At 39.0% G+C, this 25,190-nt stretch overlaps 1 protein-coding gene across 1 annotated transcript; it reads right to left on the bottom strand.

The window, feature by feature from the left end:
• Window positions 1-4,535: 4,535 nt before the first annotated feature.
• ttc17 (tetratricopeptide repeat domain 17) lies at window positions 4,536-24,950 on the bottom strand. Its single transcript, XM_088413801.1, has 25 exons — window positions 24,754-24,950; window positions 24,184-24,273; window positions 23,293-23,462; window positions 22,992-23,103; window positions 21,774-21,905; window positions 21,569-21,678; window positions 21,314-21,461; window positions 20,849-20,988; window positions 19,997-20,157; window positions 19,679-19,791; window positions 18,806-18,958; window positions 18,517-18,632; window positions 18,268-18,421; window positions 18,112-18,183; window positions 17,712-17,936; window positions 17,369-17,588; window positions 14,741-14,854; window positions 12,758-13,050; window positions 12,508-12,661; window positions 12,302-12,422; window positions 11,231-11,390; window positions 11,061-11,144; window positions 7,857-7,976; window positions 5,493-5,636; window positions 4,536-5,411 (listed from the first exon to the last, which is right to left on the bottom strand). The coding sequence occupies exons 1-25, from the start codon at window positions 24,922-24,924 to the stop codon at window positions 5,280-5,282; spliced, it is 3,609 nt and encodes a 1,202-aa protein (XP_088269927.1). The 5' UTR covers window positions 24,925-24,950; the 3' UTR covers window positions 4,536-5,279.
• Between the last annotated feature and the right edge of the window lie 240 nt (window positions 24,951-25,190).

Below are 25,190 nucleotides of genomic sequence, written 5' to 3' on the forward strand. Positions count from 1 at the left end.
GTGCTTTTTGCCGCCCTTTTACCAGAACCAAGACCAAATGAAATAGCAATTATGCGCTTGTTCTTTTTCTATGAATGTATACGAATAAAAACAACAACTTTAGTTTGCCTTTACCTCCAGAGTTTAACAATTTTACACATATTAGCGTCCTAGGCTGTTTTGTCTTTGAAGTCTCGAGACAGATACTCCATAATCCGCTTATTAAAATCTTTTATTAACTGTAAAATCAGTGATTAACAACATTTAAATTTGACTGTTCAAAATCAGTATAACAGTACACTACATAAAGATTGGTCCGTGATTTTATCATTTACAGCAAAAGGGGCACCTTCTGGCCTGTCAGCTAAAATAAATAACAGCAAATATCTGTAAATGTACAGAAATAAATGCCGCATTACAAGCACAGAAAATATACTGTTCAGTTAAAAACTTATGACAACAGTGATATTTTACACCACACAATCGATTTTAACGTATGCAAACCCCATCTCTTTGATTCTTTTCTAAAGTTCTTCTTACACTGAGGGAAGTTTCTCCTCTTGGTTATTATGTAACATTTTACTGAATGAAGCAATGCACTCGTGTCATGTTGGGCTCAAATCAGGTCCTGCGCTGTTTTTCTCCAGCAACTATAAAAAGTCACTATCACTCAATTATGTAATATCTTGCAGCAACATCCGTTACTATACTCGGCAGTGCTGTGCTAAAAATACAAGCTCAGATGTGAAATGATACATTGGAACACAAGATCACCAAAAGTTTAGCAATGGAACAACTGGAAAAACTTTGGACAGGAGCAGTTTGCGAACGACTTGAACAACGAAGGAACAAAAGAAACCCTCTGTTTTTACGCTTCCAGGCTGAAAATGACCCTAATAGAGAAAAAAGACAACATTCCATTCCATTGAATTCTCAAGGGAAGAATGCACCGCTTTTTGTGTCGATAGCCTACGAAATCATTGTGAATGTGAACACGTGACAGTAAAGTGTACATTTATCCCCCAAATTGCGTAGTCAAACAATCTGCCTGAGTGACTCCGGCAATGAATATACTACCGTTCTGAAATCACTCAATGGGTAGAGAACCTCACACGCTCATTCAATGCAGTGGCTCAGTGGTGTGCCAAGTCACATGCCTATTACATAACAAGGCTCCTACTGCTGGGCTCAACGTCCCTGACAAAATCCATGCATGCTTTGATGCACATGAGCTATTTATACACTGCAGCTAAGATAGGACTAGTCAAAAATATAACTGCGCTCAATTATTCATTGAGAAACATTTCCTATCAGAGCTGACACAAGAGTTCTGTTGGACAGGAATAGGCCATGGGAGTAACAATGAATAATGCACACTAGCTATGCTGTCTTTTCGGTTGCTTCAAATCTGAATGGAAAAGGTGCGGTAAATAAACATACATGCAAGGCATTTGTATTTATAGCCCAGTATGCAGACGCTTCAGTCCCACTGCAACCATCCTGTTCTTTTACTGGATTCTAAAAATAGCAGACTGCTTTGTGCCTGTGCCATTTTTAGGTCTTGTGATTTAAGGGTGTGGAGGCGGAGGGATGTAGCGTGAAAAAAAAAGGTTCACACTTGTGCTATATAGTTGCACTTGTGCCTGTGAATGAATCCCTTCTAACATCATCCATTCAACTCAAAGCGTCACACTTATAATTTCCTGCCAGTGCCTTTTGGTTTGCCATGAAATTACAGCCACACCTTCATAAAGTCATGATCAGTTTGAGGATTGTTGCCTCACACAGCATTAAGTGGAATTAAAATAACCAATTCTGTATATACTTTCATTCGTGTTGTCTACTATGAAAATCATGTAATGTGACACACAACATGTTTTTATGATTATAAGGCAAGATCTAACATCTGATTTAATTCATGTTCGTGTGATTACTCTAACTCAGGGGTTCTCAACCTTTTTGGAGTCAGGGACCCCTTTCAGAAAGCAAATTTCCCATGTAGCCCCATTGCAAATCTTTGCGGAAACAAAACAAACAAAAATCACTTGAGCCAAACATAAGTGCTCTCTCTATTCATCAACAGATCCAACATGCCAACAAGTATACAGTATTTGTTAATTTTCAAATATACTGAAGTTTAGAAAATAAAATTGCAAATTGCATGCCTCCATATAACAAATCGGGTAATTGCCTTGAAACAGGTCGCTGCCGTTTATTTTGTCAAAAGCAGTATAATGAAAGGAAATGCCGCTTCAGCTTTCTTTGGTGGCTTCATCGCCTTCTTAGCAATTGTCGATACAAAACACATTCTGACAAATTTCAAAATCATTACAATTTTAAAAACATAATCACTCATTCAGTACCGATGACGTATTTTTATCAAGCTTTTGTGAGTTTATTGAGCCATACATGCAGGACAGAAAAAGAAAGTGATATTTATTGTTGAGTGGTTAAAATAGACAGAAGGTCCAAATAGAAGGTCTCTGAAAAAAACAAATCTATCTTTGGCATTGAATGAGTTAAACTGGTTGAATTGATTGCTTTATTGAAGAGTCATGAATACTTTCACATGAATATATAATCAAATTAATACAAATGTTAGGTTCAGGTAACCTAAAACATTTAATACAGTAAATAACAAAAAGGAAGGAAGACAAGGCTCTTTTACTGATGAGGACAGTGGACAAGAACTTGCACCTTCTCAGGACTGCTTCCGGTCTTATCATAGATCCTTTCTGCTCCTACTTATAGCATGAAACAAATATTGATTATTCTAACAACAAATATATACTTTTTATTAAAACCCAAAATTATTTCACAGATTTGTTGTTATTGTTTGCATCCATTTTCTAGAGCCAAATTATCATCACCGGGGTCTCAGGCCTGCTTGTGCCTATGCCAGCAAATTATTTACAAATCTAAAGTGTTGATAATGGGTCTATGCCTAACAATTTTGTCTTCTGAAAATAGGACAAAATTTTACCATACTTGAGGTCATTATTGGAGGTACCAGGATTACCCCTGAGAACAGATGTTTTTTAAATGTTGAATAAATGTGGAACACTGACAAATGTTTTGTGTTTTTATAATGGTTGAATACCAGCAAAGAAACCCACTAGATGAAGATACTAATTCCATTTATCAAGGACAGACGCCCAAATCTGAAAATGCAGGAAAATGAAAGTAGGTGGAGTCAACTGATATTTTTCTCAACAGAATTTTAGGTGTAAAGTCTTTGACGGCAGTTAATGTCCTCCAACTCAACCAGGACAAAAAAGAGGGTTTACATTTTTTTTTTTAACCAAAATATTCAATGTGTTAAGAATTTAGCAGTCATATTTTTTATTCTTTGCTTAATTTGATTACACACAACAAGATGCGGGTTAAGAATACTAAAGCTATAAATTGGCCTTTTCGTTTCCAAGCACAAAGGTGCTGATTAATGCTTTCATCTCCTGCTGTTTACAATAGGCTAAGGCACTGGCTTTTGTTCCTGAAACAAGAACAAAATCTTACACTGTGACTGGTTTCAGCCATTATTGCACACTCCTTAGACTTTGTTGATTCTTTCAAAAGAATGCTCAAGACTCACCTACTGTATTTGGTGATGCTTTTGACTGTTTTGTTTATTATGTAATCATATCGTGTACTCATTATTTCATCATGTGCTGTATATTCTTTCATTTATGACATCCATCCTACTGTAGTTTCTCTCTCTCTTTTTCATGTCATGTCTTATTGACTTTTATTCCCCCTGCGCCAATGTTTTCCAGCAGGTTCCCGGAGGACTGGGGAGCCTGCTGTGCATATCATATGGAGATGACCTAGGTCTGAACCCGGATCGTGATGGTCTTTTTGGTTATGGCACATCTCTGTGTGCAATGGTCCCAAAGATTGTTTTCCCTCACCAAGATTCTCAGTGTCGTGCCATGTCTCTAACTGCCTCTTAATATGCGCTGTGATGGTATGGGTGTGTACAGTATGTGATAGGTTGTGGTGGATGGGAGCGGTGTGCTTGTGTGTTGCTTGTGCTTGTTAGTTTTACCATATGGAGTAATATGACAATATATTTTGGCCTTGTCATTCTGCATGGTTGTAAAAATGTTCAAGGTATATCTGTGAAAATGCACTGAAAGTAGCAGCAGAAACTTGGGTTATTTTTGAAGCATCTTGGACACAAATCAAATCCTCAGGTTTCGGTGACATAAATTCACGGGCATCCATCCAATCAAAATCATTTACTGTAAGAGGGTCAGTCTATTCGGGGCAATTGGACTATTAGAAATGAACATATAATGTGACTGTAATTTCAAAGCTTACAAGAATACACGTGGCGATCACCGCAAACCTTTCAAAATCTAACTAGAATCAGACTTGGTTTTAAATTAGTTAGAGGTGGGCTGAATAAGTCTGACAGTGCCACTATGTGGTCAATTAGAAAATGTTTTCAACACATTTTCAAGCAAGCAATCCCATTTAGAAGTGGAAGTTGTGAAATCTTGGTGTTTAAGTGATAATTATTTTCCAAAGAATGACACAAAAACCAGTAGGCGAAATCCACATACGGCCTTTAATACTGTACATTTAATACAGATTTCATTCGTGATGGCCAGAAAGAAATACAGTATTTATTTGCCTGATGATTACTTTTAGAAGCAAATACAGCATAATTCAGTTTCTCTCTTTTTTTTTTTTTTTTTTTTTTAATTAGCTTGGAGCAAAAATCAGTTTTTAGGTCCCACACAAATAGGAATGATGACAAAAGTGCGAAAATTACATCCGTCCATTTCATGAACGGAAACATCGAGGGCATATAATGTTGAAGACAATCTGAACTACTGAGACATGAAGTGCATTCCACGTCCCATCTCAGGAATCACTTGATGGACGTCATGTATAATAACCGTTTCAATTATAACTTACCTTTAAAATAAATACAAAAGCACACTGTCTCCTGGCCACATGATGCATACATTTCGGTATAGCTGTATTTTTGTTATAGTATGTGTAACAATATTATTGTTTTCCCTTTTACTTTTAATGCCAACTTTTGCAAGGATATTAAAACACCATCATCGACAGTGGGTCATGTTTGACTTCCCTTCTATATTGAGAAGAGAACTGCAAGTAAAATCAGCTGTGCTTTGTGACATTTTTGTCAAACAGCTGTTTGAGCAGCTTGAACAAAACGGAAGAGACTTGTTGGTTGTTCATCTTACTTTTCTCACAACTGTGGGCTTTAACAAGTTTCTTGGTGTCTTCTTCATCTATTGTGGGCATGATGCGGGCAACATCTCTCTTTAAGGATGTCGACGTTCCCTCTTGGTAAGCAGGTAACACTGGATGGTTCTCAGTCTGTCTTTGGCAGGGGCAAACTCCGGTTGCAGTTTCAGTGTCGACTCATACCAGTGCATAGCTTTTTCAAACTCCTCCTGCCATCAAGAAACAGAAAGAGTCTTCATACAGGGTCATCCTCGTCATTGATGCGAGGGAGAAAATAATGGTTGCCTTACCATGGCGATGTAGACGTTGGCAAGGGTGAAGTGGTTCACTACAAAGTGTGGAGTAATTTCTACAGCCATGCGAGCAACTGTAAGAGCGTCTTCCCACAGTCGAGCATTTTGGAAGATGTTGGCCAGGCTGATAAGGGGAACGTCCTGGAACATGGGGGGAACATTCATTACTGACTACTTGATTACGTTTGGTAAAAAGAAGATTTTATACAAACCTAGTCTGGTGCTAAAATTTTGACAAACAATACTAACCAACATGCTACCCATTATGGGTACAATACATAGTTTCATTGCATTTTTGATAGGTAGATGTGCTGTACTTTTCTAGTACTGGAATACCATGCAAGATTATCTCCAAACAATTTTTCTACAGTGCTGTGGAAAAAGTAATAATTTGTCTCCTTCCTGATTTATGTGTTTGTTTGTTTTTTTGCATAGTTATTACTATTTCATCAAACCAATTTAAACATCACCACAAGACAACACAAAAATACATAACATGCAGTTTCTAAAAGATGATTTAATTTAGCAAGGGAGAGGAGGAGGGGCAGACAAACTAGACCCTATGTGAAAAAGTAATTGGCCCTCCCTGATCAATCACAATTCAAACATGACTAACCACAGTTTTGAGTCCACTTTCATAGGCCAGACCCAAACCTGATTGCCATCACCTTTTGTTGAATCAAAAAATCTGCTAAATAGAATTTATTCGACAAAGTGAAGTGGGTTACAATATCCCAAGAACAAATGCATCACGCCGCACCCCAAAGACATTTCAGAGGAAATGAGGGGGGAAAAAAATGATGACAAGCTATCAGTCTAGAGAAGTTTACAAAAGCATTTCCAAGGTCGTGGGGCTCTAGCTAACCACTGTCAGAACCATTATCCACTAATGGATAAACCTAGGAACTGTAACAATCCTCCCCAAAATTGGATTGACCAATGGAGATTACTCCAAGAGTGTATGTTAGGGGGGGTAAAATGTTAACCGCAAATAATTCACTGCCAATAATTTTTCGCATTTTCAAAATTCACAAAGTATTTTGTTCAATCATTATACATACCAAATGAAAAGAGACTCTCTCTTTTCTGCCTTTACAGTTTCAACAGCGGGAAAAAGCTAGATTTGCATAATTCAGCTGTTTCTCTCAGTGAGCACAAACTGTGTTGATTTCATATCTATAACAGGGCACTGTTGTCATCTACTGGTATCTGTGCATCAATAAAGATGTTTTCATATTAACATTTACAGTGGAGCAGAAACAACCCCCCCCACTCAATGAAAAAAAAATGTAACTGTGAAATATTGAAAATGGCAGTGAATCAGTTAAAATTGCCATAAATTATATGTGCGGTAGATTTAAATAGCAGGGGGGTCCACTGTATTTGTAAAACTTTGTGCAGTTATATTGTTTATAATCAAGCGTTTTGTAATTTACATTTGCATAACATTCTATTAGTCTCCAAAGAGAGGTCAATTCACACATCCCTTGAACCCCTATTCCAGAGGGGCGCATGCTTAAAAGTAGCGGCTCTTTTGATCTCCTCCAGAGTTCATTTGAGGTGGCGTGGGTCGCCATAACGTGACCATACGCTGCTCTTGTCGGAAGGAAATTTTGAATTCCATGCGACAAGAGCAACGTCTGCTGACCTCTGGCAACCTTAAACGAACCTTGGAGGAGATCAAAAAAGCCAATACCATCGTGGACACTCACCAGCATTTGCCCATCAATGTGATAACAGTTAAAGTTAAAGGGGTAACACGTTCATGTTTTTTTTTTCATAACTTTAAAAAAAAAAAAAAAAAGCAGAGACTCCACGATGTGACATCAATGATGTTTGGTAACAGCTCCGCAATGTTTTGCATTCCCCTGTAGACTTGTGATAAACACAACATTTGAATGTGTCTTACTATCACCAAATGGGAAAGGATAATTGAGTTGTAAAAGAAAATGGTGGCATTTGAAGCAGTTGCTAAACAAGAGGACAACGTCCAAATACGTGACATGGGAGTCCATCTAGTGTAGTGTGGAGAGGTTGAAACACAGTGTTAGCAGTTGCTTATTTGTGTGAGGCACAGATGTTGTCCACTTGGAGTCACTATTCTCAGATACATGACTGTTGAAAAAGGGTTCCTACATTGGTGACGAATGTAAAAGACTACTATTTATTCTCTCAGTAACTAACAAAAGTAGAGTTTCAGAGATAGATACACCCGAATATATACCCAGCATAAATACCTCAAGTTTATCTAGATGACGTAGAGAAGATGTATACCACAACAAGGCAAGAATGCGCAAATAAAAAAGTGGAGGGGAAAGCATATTCTCACAGACTGTCGTGAAAGGCACAAAGATGACCTACCTTCATGTGATACGGGGCATAATTGAGGGCCTGTCGTAAGCAGTCAATTGCCCTCTTCCCTTGCCCTTTCACCCTCCAATAAAGTGCAGCCATACTGGATAATACCCATGACGTTTGGTTCTAGGAGAGATCATGTTTTAAAAGCAAAAAATAAATAAATACATTAAAAAAAAAAAATCACTATGTAGCCTAAAAATGTTAAAAGAGCCATAACATAAAAAGTCTTTTTTTTTTTTTTTTTTTTTAGCTATTAATCAGGTTCCAGTGGCTACAATGTTTGAATGTAGAATATGCCCAAGTGGTGAAAATGTGTGTTTGGGAGGGAGCACACAGCTGCACAACATTCTCACTGTTGGAACAGTCAACATCATTTGCAAGCCCTGTGAGGATGAGCGGTCAAGATGTTGGATGGATGCAACTCGTAGCACGCTAGCATTAAACGATGTCATGAAGGGGGCGAGGCAGCCACACGGTAAGAGGACCTGGCACCGCAAACGATGCGTTTTACTTCCTGGTGTAAAATGTCGGTGCAATTTGTGTGTTGGAAACGACGGCCGCTCGTCAGATTACAGAATCATGTAATTGTGGTGTGTTGTGTGCTGAAGCACGGCACTGGTCATTCTGGACTTTCCTAGTAAAGTAGGCCCTCGTGTTACGAGATTAATCCATTCCGCGGTTGGGCTCGTAAGGCGAACTCACCGTATGGCGGGCAATCCAAACCTATGTTAAATAGCTAATGCGTTTAGAATCCCAAGTAAAAACATCAAAAATGTTCATACATGTTAAAAATTGGTACAGTGCTACATATATTGCTACATATATATATATATATATATATATATATATATATATATATATATATATATATATATATATATATATGTGTGTATATATATATATATATATATATATATATATATATATATATATATATACACACATATATATATATATACACACACACACACACATATACATATATATATATATATATGTATATATATATATATATATATATATATACACACACACACATACATACATACATATACATACATACAGTGGGACCCTGTACGAACTCCCTCTTTTACGAACTTTTCGTCTTACGAACGTGGACCGTGGCGTTTTTTTGTCCCCCTCTTACGCACAAACTTTTCGTCTTATGAACAATCAAACATGCCAATGTGTTCGTACAATTATTTTCACTTTCAATCGAACGAAATCAATTGTTCACGCTTGTCACAATAACGCTGAACGCTATTGCTCTTACAATGTCACAGTCACTCTTTCAGTCACGGAGATGCCGATATGCTATTGGTCGATTAAGGTCACAGTCCCGGTCTCACTCACGGAGATGCAGATATGCTATTGGCCGGCGTCACGTCAATCACAGAAATGCCGATATGCTATTGGCCGAACGACTTCATCTAGATTGATGGCACAGCTGGTCGGGATGGAAGGAAGGAGAGAAAAGAAATGAAAAACGGAAGGAAGGAATGTTGTGAAGACTTTGCAAACTTTAACTGTTAGACATGGCTTCTAAAATTGCTAGTGGCGGTAAAGGAAGAAGTAAAAAGATGATGACAATAGAAACAAAGCAGGAGATAATAAAAACATACGAAGGAGGTGCACGCATGGTTAACCTTGCTCGTGAGTATGGCCGTAACCGCTAGGCAATCTTCTAAGGGCAAGACTTTCCTTGCCATGGGACGGACCTCGGTCAACAACAAAATGGAGAGGCTTCTTTTATTATGGATTAAAGAGAAGGAAATCGCCGGTGATATGTTCTAGAAAAGTTCCCGTTTAGGAAAATAAATCAATAAATTCTGCGGGTTGGTCTCTGCTCCCCTCCGCCTCCACCCAGCTCAAGTCACGTCGCCCCAAAGGTAAATGTCATTTTTCCTTTGTATATTTATGTTATTTAATGTAACTGTACAGTAGATGTTACTAATTTTTAATATGTGTATAAAGTCGTGATGTTTTTACCTAAGGTTTTTGCACATGTTGCACGCATTCACTAATTAACATAGGTTTGGATTGCCCGTCATACGAGCAATTCGAGTTATGAGTGTAGCCGCTGAACGGATTAAGTTCGTAACACGGGGGTCCACTGTATATATATATATATATATATATATATATATATATATATATATATATATATATATATATATATATATATATATATATATATATATATATATATATAATATACATGTATAGAATCAGAAAACATGAACATGTTTGCTTGTTATGCCCATATTCGCTAGTAAGGGTAGCCTAGGCTAGGCTAGCTTTATATTTCTTGATTATCTCCAACATCGTTTCCATATAAATCGTCTTCTTACTTCTCTCTTTAACATCACTAGCAATCTTGGGACCCATGGCTAATCCTTTCAACTTTGAATTAAGCAGTAAAATGCACTATAAATACAGTTTTGTAACCACTCACAATCTAACAGAGCTTTATCATTCCGCCATTTTGAAACAAGTGAGGCCGACCAATAGCAGACCAGCATCTCCGTGAGGAGACACCAACCAATAGCAGACCAGCATTGTAGTGATGCGTTGCATGGATCCAGTATGACGGGCAACAGGAAATAAGTTTAAAAAAAACTTCTGCAGATAGACACAAAACAACACAAATACAGCCAACCCCCTACAGTCATAACAGTTGTTTTTGGTCGCAAAGCCGGGAAAATACCGTAAAGAGGATACAAAATAACTCAGTCTTCCACATCGCAACATGAAAAAAACCTAAGCCAGGGACGCTGTAACACGGGGGTCCACTGTACTTAATTGTGCTATGAAGGCAGTGCATTGCTATTATTTACATAGCACTAACAACCATATCAGGTTTCACACAAAAGACAAATAAGTGACAGTGGTAGTGGTGGTGGTGGTGGTGGGGGGGGGGGGGGGGGTGACTACATAGAGCCACAGAGGTGAACCGTTCCATTGAGGCTGCATAGTGTACAAAAACCATAACTAATAGTCACAACCATTTGCAAACATATTATAAGGTGTACTAAATTTGTATGGCCCCAAGTGTTGCTGTCTCCATAATGAGCAGTCATAGCAATTTTTTTCCCTCTGTTAAATACAAACTGAGAAGCCAAAGTAAAAGGGTTTCCCTTTACGTTTTCAGTCTAGTAATATTTAAAGAAAAATTTGTTAAGCTGTCAGGCATAAATTCTAACTTACCTTCTCCAATACTTTGGCAATTCGAGTCCCCACCTGCTCAAAGGACTGAGGGGAGAATTCTTCTTTGCCTAGGTTTTGCAGGACCTGAGGTTAGGAACATTAAAAAAGTGATATAATAATCATTTTTCTCCATATAAAGCTTTTAGCATTTGACATGTGCTTTAGCCTACCTCACTGAGTTGGCTCTCTCCTGTGTAGTGGATTGCTGCTCGATTAGCCATGCCTGCAAGGTGATCGAGAGTGTGCATACTAGCAGCGAGGTTTGCATTGCATAAAGGCTCGACAGCTGGCTCCTGGAGCGGGGTAGCAAAGTCTATGTGCTCTGTGATGCTGAGGGAAGGAGGCATTGGAAAAATTGTGAATCACTGTCATACTTCTAAAATATAGACGTACAGATTATTCTCAGACTACAATCGTGTCAATATGTGACAGTTTAAGATTATGAAGTGTAATTAACTAATTTGTACAGCAGTGTAAAAGTACGTGTTCACACGACACAGGAAGACCTTTCATCGAGTTGCCTTGAGTTATTTTCATATCATTACTATAACTATGTTTTCATTTTCACTCCAGTGAATTGGGTGGTGGAATGCAATTAATTACTCCTAACCTGTACTAAAACAACGACCAAAAGTTATTGGTAGCCTGGCGGGACCGGTGCAAAGGGTGCAGAATAATCAACGAATTGTATGAAGTGCATCAATGAAGGACAATCCCATTTTGGGGTGTAATAGGGAGAAAAATTAACGTTGTCACATAGTTGCTATATGTGACAATAATTCTCGACATGGGGCGGCATGGCTCGGTGGTAGAGTGGTCGTCTCCCAGCTGTGAGGCTGTGGGTTCGATCCCCGACCAGCAAGACCATGTCGAAGTGTCCTTGAGCAAGACACCGAACCCCCAATTGCTCCTGATGCTGCGTCATCACTCAGTAAATGACTAGTTAGTGTAAAGCGCTTTGAGTACCCAAGGTAGAAAAGTGCTCTATAAGTGAAAGTCCATTTACCATATAAAAAAGCTCAGAAAAGATTTCCATGGCCCTTTGAAATTGGAAAGTTGAGAAATATTAAGTGCCTAGCTCAATACACTACAGAGCACTATCTATTTTAAAGTGCAAGAGCATGTCTGTGGCATTAATCCGAGCAGACAATTGGAGCTCAAGAGAGCATAGACTTTATTGTTTGATAATGGGGAAATTAACTAAGGATCAAGTTAAAATATGATACAAGTTCAAAATTTACTCAATGTTTTTGGCTGACACGGCTAGCCAGGTGCTTGCTGAGGTGGTCAGATCAACCCTTCGTGTGCGCTGACACTCCTCTGGTCCTGGCCAACCAAGACTTGTATAGTCCCTCCAGCGGCCTGCCAAGGAGGAAAAAACAACAAAATGTACAAAATGAAGTTTCAGTACTTGTCCTTGATTCACCCTGGTTTAAGTTAGTGGTACCTGGAGGACCTGCTGATGGGATAGTTGGTCCACTAATTTCCAAAATAGAATTTCCTTCAGACCCTGGCTCCAAATCCTGGCTATCATCAGAGAGGGCCACATTCTCTGTCCCATCTACTTTCGCCTTTCTTACTCTCTTTACTTGAAAGGTGATCTGAAAAGCAACATCAAAATTGCATGCAATAAAAAAGGCCGAACAATCGCTTTTTATATGCCACTTATTCTATTTGCCCAATTTCCAAACAGTTACCCATTCTGAACCGTCGTCATCTTCACAGTTTCCAAAGCAGGGCCCTCCGCCACCACGGGGCCCCATCACACGGTCATTCTTGAGCACCCGGATTCCCCGCAAATCCCCTCGTTTGCCACCGACATCCAAAGCCCCCTCGAAAGCTCCCATCAGGTCTTCCTTCAGCTGCCACTCCTCCTCACCTTCGACCCCCGACCCGCCGTCTACAAGTGAAGGGGTCGTTCCTGAAGAAGCATGAGCAGCCTGACGTTTTCCCGCAGCCTCACCAGAGCCATTTGTGTCCAAGACGACTTCTGTATCAATATCAGAGGAACAGAATTTTGTTAAATTTCAGTTAAGTGAGCACCTTCCTAAAATTTTAGACATTTTATACAACTGTACAAAATGTAGTTGGCAGGAAAAGTGGAAAAGGTAGTGACAGTGACAACAGTAAACCACTTTATGAGTTTGGATTTAATGGTTAAAATTAACTTTTAAAATTGCTCCTATGCATATAGGTTGGTGTCTAGAGGGTGTGCCCATCGTTCACCCATCAAGGATGAAATTAAACAACATTTCCCCCCCTCCCGCAACATGTTTGCAAGTGAGCTGTTCTGAATTCCAACAGATTTTTTTAATAGTAGTCTAGTAGTCATAGCCATGAAAACCATACACTGTTTTACAGCTTTTTTATTTGGTACCCAGCACTGTTTTTGAATAGACATTTTGATGTAGTGACACAAAAAGACTTAAATACAAATGATAAAATGTAAACTCACTATTATGGCATAACACTAAATGTAGTCAATGGAAATCGCTTGCATCCTACATGTTTCTCATCAATAAGTCAGTCTCCATTCATCCAGCCATGTTCTATAGCCACTTACTGCTCACTCATTAGGGGGTAATCCATCTTTCAAAACTACTCAAAAGGCTTCTCTGCCTTGCATGGGTTGAAGCAGTTTGGAAGGCCTCATTGTCTCGTTTGCGAGTATGTCATGGCAAGAGTTGTGCCTTAAAGGGACACTGTGTAAGATCTATGCCATTTTTTATGAAAAAAGAATAAATTAAGATATTGTTATATTATTTCAAAAACTTCCAAATGAATGTGTTCTTAATGACCAACAGTATGTTTTAAATATAATCGTAAGTCTAGCTATCATTAAATTATATTACATGGGGGGTGGCACTTCTCCGGAGGTAGCCATGTTTTTTATCGCTACGGTCAATGCTAAATTCAGCACTTCCTGCTGTCTGTAATGAAAAACGGTCTAAATCTTACACACTATCCCTTTAAGTAGGCCTCCCCATATTGTCTTGTATTGCTAATACTGTCTTATTATTTGGCCTGTTCACCATTTTGAAGAAGCTCTTCAAACAACTTTCTTTTTCCCATTTAAGATAGCTTGTGGCTTTACTTTTTTCATTTCTCCAATGACAAATGTGATCATTTTTTGATTCAGTGTGACACGGTTCAGTAGCCTGTTGGTTAGGGACCCCAGATGCATTGGTTACCTGAAGCAACTTAAGGGATGAAAATAGCTTTTTTGTTTAGAAAGGACAACCCCTTCCAAACAAGGTTAGTTTTGGGAGGCTTTGAAAAATGGTGTGTAAATATCAACATCAAGTACAGAAATAAGACAATCCAAAAAAATGAAGCTCAAAGAATAAAGTGGCTAAAAAAGAGTGTCGATTTTGTTGTATATTTTTAAACTGAACAAAAACAGTGGCTGTTTGAACTATTTGATGAATATGGTATTGTTAGTGTGTATTGGCTTCCTATATAAGCATTAACAACATTACAAAAAAAGATTCTTTATATTTAAATAAAATAGCGCAACTATATCTTTGGGTACATGTTAATATTGCGATAATGTAACTATCACAATATTTAATATCCATATTGCATGTTTTTGTAATATAGTGCAGCCCCAGTATGGTTACTAGAAGACATATTCTCCCTGTTTTCCAGTCACTTACAGTGTTTCCAGATCACATTCTTACTTTCAAAGAGCAAAGAGTCCTCTATGGTGGAAGACGTATCCTGTTTTTCTTCAGTGCCTCCCCACTCTTCCATCTGTATAGCAAGTTCATCCTCAGTACCGCAAGCAGGTCCCTCTGGATTAGCACACATTTAAGTAAATGCATTGGACATAGAATTACTTCTATTAAATGACCTTGCAATATTATTCTGTATAACACTAGTATTGTTCAGTAATTTAACGGAAGCCAGATAGCTGCTTCAATACAATGCATGTTGATGAGTGAAAAAACATATGAAAAAAAAATACAACTGTAAAATATCAAGTTCTGCTTAAAAACTGCTGTTAATGGCAAACATGATTAAAATGTCATATGGATATACAGTACATCAATTTGATGATGAAGTTTTTATCCTAAGTGTGTGTCATGTGTTTACCACATAGTCCATGTGCTACGTGGGAGGAATATTTGGCTACAGAGAGTAACATTTTAAGACATCTCAGTGGTCTCGTTTGTCTGGTCCCTGTGCCCCAGACACATAATTTTTGCCAGGGACGCATACTTTCAAATCAACATGCAACATATTTTGTAGAGGTGTGCAAAAAAATTGTTTCATATAAGAAGAGGGATTCTCATTTACGATTATTTAAATCGATTTAAAATGTCACTATATCGATATTGAAATGTATCAATTCTGAATTGAATGGGAGACCACAAAATCGTATCGTGAGACAGTCAAAGATTCCCACCCCTTGGTTGGATATTAATCGTTATCCACTTTTCCTCTTTCATTCAGCAAAATGACCACCTTTAAACAGTTTTTACACCTTCATCCACCAGGTTTGTTCTGATCTTGCAGCTCACGTCTCATTTTTACCAGAGATCTCGTCATGAGGTTCTCGTTATTGAAAAAAGCCCTCAGAAAAGTGCTAACTTTAGGCAAGAATCAACATCAATTCTGCAATTTTTTTTTAGTATAAGTGACAAGTCAAGTATTACACAATCAGGTAACAATGAAGCAGAAAATAAAAAGTGAAAACGAAATGCTATGGGAGATCGAGGAGGAAACAAAACAGACATGTTGATACTAAGCAAATGAACACGCAAAGTAAAAAGCGGACGTTTCTCCCAAAATTATTGTGGTTGCGATATGAAGAGGATGACGGATGCTACATGTAAGTTCATTCTATTATTTTAAGATGTGGCATTTGTCAATATCTGTTGTTGGTTTTTGCTCATCTCTTGTAAATGCAGTTTGAACCTTTGACTTACTTGTTCTTTTTATCACGCAATTTTTGGGACTGCAAAAATGTCTGTTGGGACCCATAGGTTTTAGTATTGTGAGTCCCAGGGACCCAAGAGTTTACAGAGGTAAAATGAGCACAACATCTAATATTTCTTTCTCCCTGCTATTTCCAGCCGTTTAAATAATTGAGTGATAATATTTCTTTAATTCAAAGCACTTTTCACTTTTCTCACATATAAATAAATAGGTAAGTCTGTACTTATAAATTAAGTGTGAAATACTATATAAATACTCATTGCTGTAATAACTGCTACTCTTTGCAGCGTCATTAAAGGAAAGTGGTGTTTTCTTTGATGAAGATTAAAAAAAGGGAACCCTGCCTGACACAAGGCCCCACGGCTTGGTGAAAGAGTACCTTACTATGTTTAGGTAATATTAGGTAGTTAGGTAATATTTCTCCGTCCTTTTTCTCCTTCCGGCTTTTCACTTCAGGGATAGTAACGAATCATTTGCCTCCATCTAAGCCTGTCTTCTGCATCCTTTTCTCTCATGCCAAGTACAGTACCTTCATGTCCTGTTTCACTACATCTATAAACTGCCTCTTTGGTCTTCCTTTAGGCCCTCTGCCTAGCAATTTAAACTCAGCATCCTTCTACCTATAGAGTTACTATACACATTCACAAGTTCTCCTCTGGACATGTCCGTACCATCTCAGGCTGGCCTCTCTTACTTTATCTCAGAAACCTCTAATGTGCTGTCCTTCTGATGTATTAATTCCTGACCCTATCTATCCTGGTCACTCCCAAAGAGAACCTCGGCATATTCCTCTCCGCTACCTTCAGCTCTGCCTTCTGACCAGCTCTGCCTCCTGTTTTTCCCTCAGTGTCACTGTCTCCAGGCCAAACAGCATCGCTGGTCTCGCGACAGTCACATTCTGAACTGGTTGCCAGACAATCGCAGGGCAAAATGGATTAACAACCATTCAGGCACCCAATCACACCTAAGGACAATTTAGTGTGTCAAATACACCTGCTATGCATGTGTTTTGACAGTGGGAGGAAGTCGGAGTGCCTGGAGACAAACAACGCAGACTTGGAGAGAACATGAAAAAATCCACACAGGAACGCCGGAGCCAGCTGAAATTGAACTCAGGTTCCTTAACTGTGAGCTGGATGTGCACCACCCACTCCATATTCTAGAAACGTTCAATAGTCTGGCTGAAACCATTTTTGAGTTCATTTTAAAGGGACTTTAACTTTGGTGAGTGCTTCAAATCAATTATGTTACTGTATATGTAGTTCTACAACACTGTCTGTAAATATTGTAATAAATCCCCTGCAGGCAGCAGAATGTTACCTATTTGCTGCCAATGAGAACATTTTCTATGAGTCAAAGTTACTCACGTGAACAGGTTTGTTGGTTTGAGAGGTTGTAAAGGAAGGGATAAAACTGCAGGCACCGCAGAAGAGGTAAGCTGGCACGACATTGTTCACAGCCAGTAAACGATGAGAAGGAAGTTGAGGACGAAACGGCTGTCATCAGTGTGTGGCGAAACAAGGCAAGAGCACCCGATACATTGCCCTGGGCCAATTGCAGGCTCACTAGGCTGAGGAGTGCATGGGGCTGAAGGGGGAAAAGGACAAGTTGTTCAAATACCCAAATACAGTACACAACTGTAATTAGAATTCCCTTGAATGCCACTACAAAATAAAAAGACAGTCACCAATTCATGTGTATTTTTTTTACCTCAGTCGCATTGAAAGCCAATGATTGCTCCAACAGTGTTTGTGAGTGGGTGGTCAATCCATAATGTAGCAACAAATTTGCAGCATTTGTGAGGGCCAAATGGCGGTTGGAGGGTGGGGTTTTTGTCCAGACTTGGCGTAGGCACTGGAGGGCATGAGTGCCATTTCCTTGGGCCCGCCAGAATAACGATGCCTCATTGTAGACCTGCCAGCTGGATAATTTGTCCTAGAAAAACAATACCATATTAGCGCAGTAACATTTACATCAGAAACATAGTGCTATGTTTTTTTGATGGAGTATGTGGTTACATGTCAGGTATGCAAGATATATTTGGGAATAATAGACACACTTCAATTTTAGCATGTCAGAGGATGGCATGTTACACACAAAGTTTACTTACTAAATTAATTATTTCTGCAATTCTGGAACCGACTTGTTCCAAAGCCCAACCACCACTCCGTAACTGCAATATCTGCAATAACACACATTGAAAATGTTTCTGGTATTTCAGTTATGCATTACAAACACCTAATGACAAGCACAAGCAAACACACACCTGGAAGGCAAATGGATCTGGCAGCAGCTTGTCTTCGAGAAGCCAGTCCAGTGAGGCAGGCAGTGGAGGAGAATGTACGTGGGAGTGTGAACCACAATCTGGTAGAGTCACTGTTTGAGGACCATGACTCGCATAGAGTAGTGTTGCCATTGGGCTGAATATGGAGATAGATTACAGTTACTAGTAGATACTTTTGAAGCACAGTCACTCACCGATAAAGATACTCGCAGATATTTGATGTCTACTTGCCTGCGACTCTTGGTTTCAGACAAAAGGTGGTATGTCGGCAACAAGTGCGCAGGGGGGACACTTGGGTATTCACTAACACAGTCTGTCCTCTGAGGCCACAATAACTTCTGCACATCCTATGGAAAAACGTGACTACATTAAGTAAAATCATTTTTTGGGTTAAAAAAAAACAAACACTTTAAAGCTATCGCTACCCAGAATATATGCAGGCTATTCAATATAAATAAAAGTGGGGGAAAAAAAGAATATGCGGTAAAGCACAATCAATCACTGTAATTTTCCGTCTTGCCTGTGTGTCATCATGAGAACTGCTCCAGAGGGCGGCAACGGGATCCTCGTCACCAGACACAGAAGGATGGAGCTGAGGGCTGTGTATAGACTCATTTGAGCTGTGATCTGACACAAGGGCCACACTGGATGCCACTGAAATCTCTTCGCCGAACTATAACGAAAGAGAATATAAAGTAAAACCAGAGAACCAGTCAAGAGCTCTATGACTGATTCGTTTGCTGACAGCTATTTTTTAATCCCCGCCCACCATAACCATTATTGTACAGCAGGGACATTCAGCCAATTAACATTGCCTCCAAACTCAAATCAGTTCGTGTTAGCTACGGTGTATGGCATATTTTTTTTGCAGAGTTTACAAACTGTCTTTGTCTTATCAATCAATGTGTTAGCATCCTTTTCTTCACTTGGAAAACCAAAATGTTGCCACACAGATGATTTAAAAGTAATTGGAGCAGCGTGTATTTCTTCTAAGTACTCCATTGAGCGCTTTCTCCTCTTCAATTAATGGCTGATTGCAAACGACGGTTAGGTGTATACTGCCACCTACTGTATGAGAGTGTAGCACTCAAGCCTATGCATCAGCCTAGTTTCCCTCCATTGCACTTCTAGCTCAATAAGCCGTACCCTTCAAAAAAGTGATAAGGAAATGAATCTCGCGTCATGAATCTTGTGACTTTCGTTCTCGCAATATCTCGATCTTTTGTCCCATCCCTAATATAAAATTGATGCACATATGTGGGGTTCCTGTGTACTTCTTGATATCTTAATGTGAACAATAAGACAAAAAGACATATCTAAAAAAAATGCTCAAACATATACAACATTATTTGCCTAAACAAATGTAACTACACGATTTGGATACAACACTTACTTGGACAAAATGGACATTTTCAAAGAGGTCACCACGGTGATAGCGCACAGGCAGGTCAAATGGGCAGTAGAGGCTGTGCTGCTGCTGTCCTTGCCGGCAAATTTGATGGTTCCCTGCGCCAAAAAAAAAAAAAAAAAAATTCTGATCTACATGAATATGAAAGACCAATATTTTTGTATTGGTTATTTTTCAGTTTAGACGCAACATCAGTAATTTGGCCTTGAATGTTTTACATTGATTTTGAAGGTAAACCTTAAATTACTAACGCAAAAATATGCTCATTGTCTGTAAACCGGGGTACCACGACTGTTACTTTACCAAGTTGGGCTTCTTTGGCCATTTGGGTCTCATGGATGATGTTGTGCAGTATTTGTTCTTCCTGCAACAGCTTGTGTTTATCTAGCGCCTCCTGTTGGCGAAGGTAGTGGTCATGCTGCTTTTGGTATTCCTTAAGCTCATTCAGGGTTCGCTGTAGTGATCTATATACATAGAAAGCCATAATTCCATTGTATAGAATAGTTGTCATCACTTTATTGCATCATTATTTCCTTTACTTTTTTATGTTTGCATAAAGAGAAAAAGAGAGATTAAGCTTTTATGGCAGTCTTCTAGGAATATGTTTACTTTTGCAGCATTTTGGTGGTTCATAAAAATCATCTTCAGTCAAGTCATATTCATGTTGCATTAATTTCAGATCTACAATATAAGTGTTGAAATTCCTACACACGAGACCTTATTTGGGTGTACTGTAAATGCTACCTTCAAATTAAAGCTCAGTCTTCACTTCAAAATAGATCCTGTCATTTCAAATCCATTGTGGTGGTGTACACTCAGAGCTTAAATGCTTAAAACTGTATCAAGGTCCAAACATCTCTGAACCTGACAAAGCGCACTCCATTTATCATTTGGTCAAATTGGATTCTTTACTTGTTGGTCAAGTGATTAATTGTTTTACGTAAAAAGTAAATTGAGTAATTAATTCGCTTTGTTTTGGTCATTCTGTGACTACTGCCAATATGAGTCGCATGTGCTGATGTTTATTTGTGCAAGCCTGAGCTCTACTGTACTGTGTGTAAAACATACACATGTTCAGTTCCCTAACAGAGTTTAATTCAGGCATTTTTAATGCGTAATTGTAATAGAAATGTGAGATGGTGCACAAGTGCCTACCTGTGCTGGGCTTCTAGGCGCTGCTCAAGCTTTTGCTGGCAGAGCACTGCATGTTTCCTCCTCAAGGCCAACTCAAAGTCAGGCTGGGCTTGCAATGCCTGCTCGTAACACAACACTGAGTGGTTGTATTCCCCAAGCATCTGGTAGGGCAGAGAATGTTTCAACAAACGGATTTGGAGTCTTCAGATCACTGTTTATCTCCAGTTTTAAGAAACAACTGAGCAATACAAAAGAATATCCTAGCCTTTGTTTTCAATCTTAATTTAAAATGTCTGGCCATTTTTCATGGTGACTCTAATGGCACATGTATCAATACACCTAATTCAACTGTGAGTAAAAAGAAAAGTGTAATGAACTGTAAATGTCCGATACAAATACTTTTATTTTAAATAATATTAAGTGTGAAACTTGCTGTTTAGGATAAAATTGGCACTAACAGAGTCATGTGGGCCCTTTACAACTCACAGCGTATATGTTTCCCAAAGTATAGTGACTGGTAAAAAGGTCTGACGGCAGGTCCAAGGCTGCGTGAGCCAGAACAGCAGCATCTGCTGAGAAATGAGCGCGATGCAGGATGTTGGCCATATTAACCAGAGCAACATCCTTGTGATGCCTAATAACACACAAAGAGCGTGGGAATATGAACATATGTGGCCGCTCTCAAACAAACACAATCAATTGAAGCATCCAGCAGGAACCTTGTGATGAGGCTGACGCTACCTAGGAGAAAAGTGCAAGGCGCGCACCACACAATCCATTGCTCTTTGAGGCTCGTTCTTTATCCGCCAAAAGAATGAGGCCATGTTGTACAGCACCCACGAAGATGTATTCTGAAACATACAAACACATAATTATTCTTGCAGTAAATGCAGGATGATTTTCACATTACATGCATGTGTGAGGTGAAAAAGGAAAAAGAGCTCACCCTCAGTAATGCTTGATGGATGCGATGGCCCACCACGTCTATGCTGTGGCCCAATTTATGTGACAATGAACTATAAATTGGGTCCTCCTTTGAAAGTAATGGGGAGGTGAGGTTTGCTTTCTCTTGCACACCCTACAATATACCAGCAAGAATACACACATGATATGCATTAATTTATGACAACATAAAATCTGCTCACATTACATATGTTTCATACACGTTTCATGAAAAATATGTATTCCTTAATGGTATTTGAACATCATAAGAATACAGTGGTTTTGGGTATGCATTATTATGGCCAAAATGAGAATGATGATCATTTCTGATAAATATTGGAATCATAATTATTCATAATGTTAGGGAAACAGTGGTATTCTCAGAGTGCTATATTTTGACAAAGGTATCTCAACAGTTTTAACTGAGTAATGAACTTTGAATAGGGATTCATAATGTTGTTTTTTTTTTTAAGCCCCGCTTTAAAAACATACCATTTCGTTAGAAATTTCTAATACAAGCTGGTTCTTGTTAGTGATAAAAATTAGTTTCAGGAGAGATAAGCATAATGGACTGCAGCAGTCATTAGGTACACCTATGCAAATGCATATTAGCTTCACATTAAACCCACTTGCAAAAGATGTTATCAGGTTAAAGTGTACTTGTGGCGCTCAGAAGAAAAGCATAAATAAGGTATGAATTAAAAACTGCATCAACACATGTTTTGCTTTTCTGGTTGTATTCAACCAAATGTAAAATAGCACGAGAAAATTGTTTGCCGAGACAACATGTGCACAGCCATAGTTGCCAGAAAGGGGGGGGGGGGACATGATTCCGCAGCATTACAGCCATCTTTCCTTCTATTCCTCTACCATTCAATGTAGATCATTTACCTGGTGAGATTGTAATGAATATAAGTAAATCTCACAATTACCAGAGTCAATACTAATGGACTGAATGAGCGTCTGCCAGTATTGACGATAGAAATTTGTGAGACTGGGTCTAATTGATAACAATGACACCAAGAAACTGACACGCACTGAATAGGAAAGATAGCTGTCAACGAGGCCATGTCACGTCTCCGCCTCCTCTTGGAAAGTATGGTTATGTGTGTTGTTTTCATTGATAAACCACAATATGATTTATCTGAAAATAGCATATACGGTAGTTGTTGTTTTGACCAACACGTGTACACTGATTGCAAATTATGACAAGCCGACTCACCCTGAGATGCTGGAAGGCATGGATACTATAAGGTAGTTCTAAAACTCGTGCACAGTCAGGCTGTTCTAAATCTGGAGGCAGAGCCGAAAGTAAATCCACATAATCTTCGGGTCTACACACAAGAGGGCAGAGGTACAATTAATTAAACACATGAATTTAATTGTGAAATAATTTAGTAGAAAAAAATCGTTTCTGAATAATTCTCACGATACTACAGTGTAATGTGGGACACGCAGAATAACTTGCAATATATAAGGGCTGAACAATTTTAGGTAATTTTCTTTTATTCATTAATACTTACTGAATATCTTTACTTTCTAAGGCGATGTAAGTGCCATCATACAGGTCAAGGTCACCAAGGGGTACTTTGGCCATGATGCAGTCTGCATCTTCTTTGTAGTGTCGCTGCTCTAGCCCTGTGTCCCGGTCCTCATTTTCCTCTATATGAATTTTCTGTGCCACAAGCAGCTTCTGCTCCCCCAAAACAAAACAAAAAAAAAAACGTTTATAAATGTTTTTAACTTTCTAATGCAAAGCGAAAACACCCAGGTAATTGACACCTCCCAAAAATGTTGATCTGCCCATATTCTAACAAGTTAAACCAGGGGGGGGCAATCCTCGATCCTCGAGGGCCAGTGTCCTGCATGTTTTCCAGTTTCTCTCTCAAAACCACCTGATTCAAATGATTAGGATTATTTTGAAGCTCCTGTAGAGCTTGTTGATGAGCTGTTGATGGCAAACATGCGGGTCACTGGCCCTGGAGGGACGGAATTTCCCAACCCTGGCTTAAACCATGAATATACCACAAACTAGGACCCCCCCCAAACCCTTCACGTTAGCCCTAAAAACATATGCACTCTAACCTGCATATGTACTTCAAAGTGAGGAAGTCTCCTATAACAACTCAAGCTTAACTTAGCTCCTCCCCAGTACACAAAGCTACTGTGTACAAAGATCTCAATCTATTGTGTACAAAGGTCTCAAAGCTAAACGTTTCAAGTGAACTCTTTTTTAGACAATTTCTGTTAAGAAGTGACGCCATCTTGTGGCATCTTAGAGCATTGCAGAAAAACAAAAAACATTTTAAAAAAAGGTGAGTTTTTAGCTTGTGGTAATTAGAGCAGACAATTTACAGCGCTCTAATCATTTACATAATTTTATGTGGTAGCATTATTAGTGGAAATTTACAAACCTCCAATTTCTTGAGGTAGTTCACACGAGATTCTTGTCTCATGAAGATCACCACGTCATGAGGATGTTTGAGATTCAAAGGTGAATCAACCTGCAACAAGTTTAGTGTGGACACTGTTTGTGTATCGAATTTGAAGAAAAACAAACAGTGTAGCCAGTTTAATTGTATAACGTGAAACTATGTTTAAATACTTTCCAACGTAAGAAACACAACAAGCTGTCACGTAAAAGAAACGAAAGTTCAACTTTACTAAGCATTAACTTAGTTGATAGGAGCATAGTGATAAGAGACACCAACGGTATGTTTTGGTCATTTTGACCTCGCTCACCTAATGTCTACCGTAAGCTCTGCCTTTTAGTACAAATCGTTGAGGCTGCGTTGGGTACTTTCGCGGAAAATGTGAACTTATGGGAGGTGAGCAAATAAATATGACATAGTTCACGTAAGCCATCAAAATTACATGATCAAACCCCGAAAAATAATGAAAACATTAACTGGTGAAGCTAAGAGAGATAGCATTCGAAGCTAGCCACCAAATAGAAGCGACAGGGGCTCAACGAGCTGTCATACTTGCTGTTGTATTTTTCCGTCCTCTGTGACAACCCAGTGGGTCGTAGCTCCACCGGAGTCGACGATGAGTATGCAGAGGAGAATGAAAAACTTTCCCCGGAAAAACGTTCTTCGCGGACAGCTGACTCGACAGGGAAAGGAGTCAGGACTAATTTTCTCAATGTCCGCCATTTTTCTGTCTCCTTAGCGCTGTAGCAACAACGAAGCGCCCTCCAACCACACCGCGGCGCTCAAGTCAATTTGCATCCCAAGTGAAAGAGGGGAAAAAAACGTCACATGATGTCATAAATCACGTGGATCTTAGCTATCTCTAGAGGCAGTAAATAGTACGTGAACGCCGTCGCCGTGTTAGATGTGGCAAACTTGAAGCAGGCCTCATGGGATTCAATTTTAATAATAACCATTGACTAAATAAAGGTAACATAACATAACATAAC

The sequence above is a fragment of the Hippichthys cyanospilos genome, chromosome 4, assembly GCF_059441005.1.
Source record: "Hippichthys cyanospilos isolate Australia breed blue-spotted pipefish chromosome 4, RoL_Hcya_1.0, whole genome shotgun sequence".
NCBI lineage: Eukaryota > Metazoa > Chordata > Actinopteri > Syngnathiformes > Syngnathidae > Hippichthys > Hippichthys cyanospilos.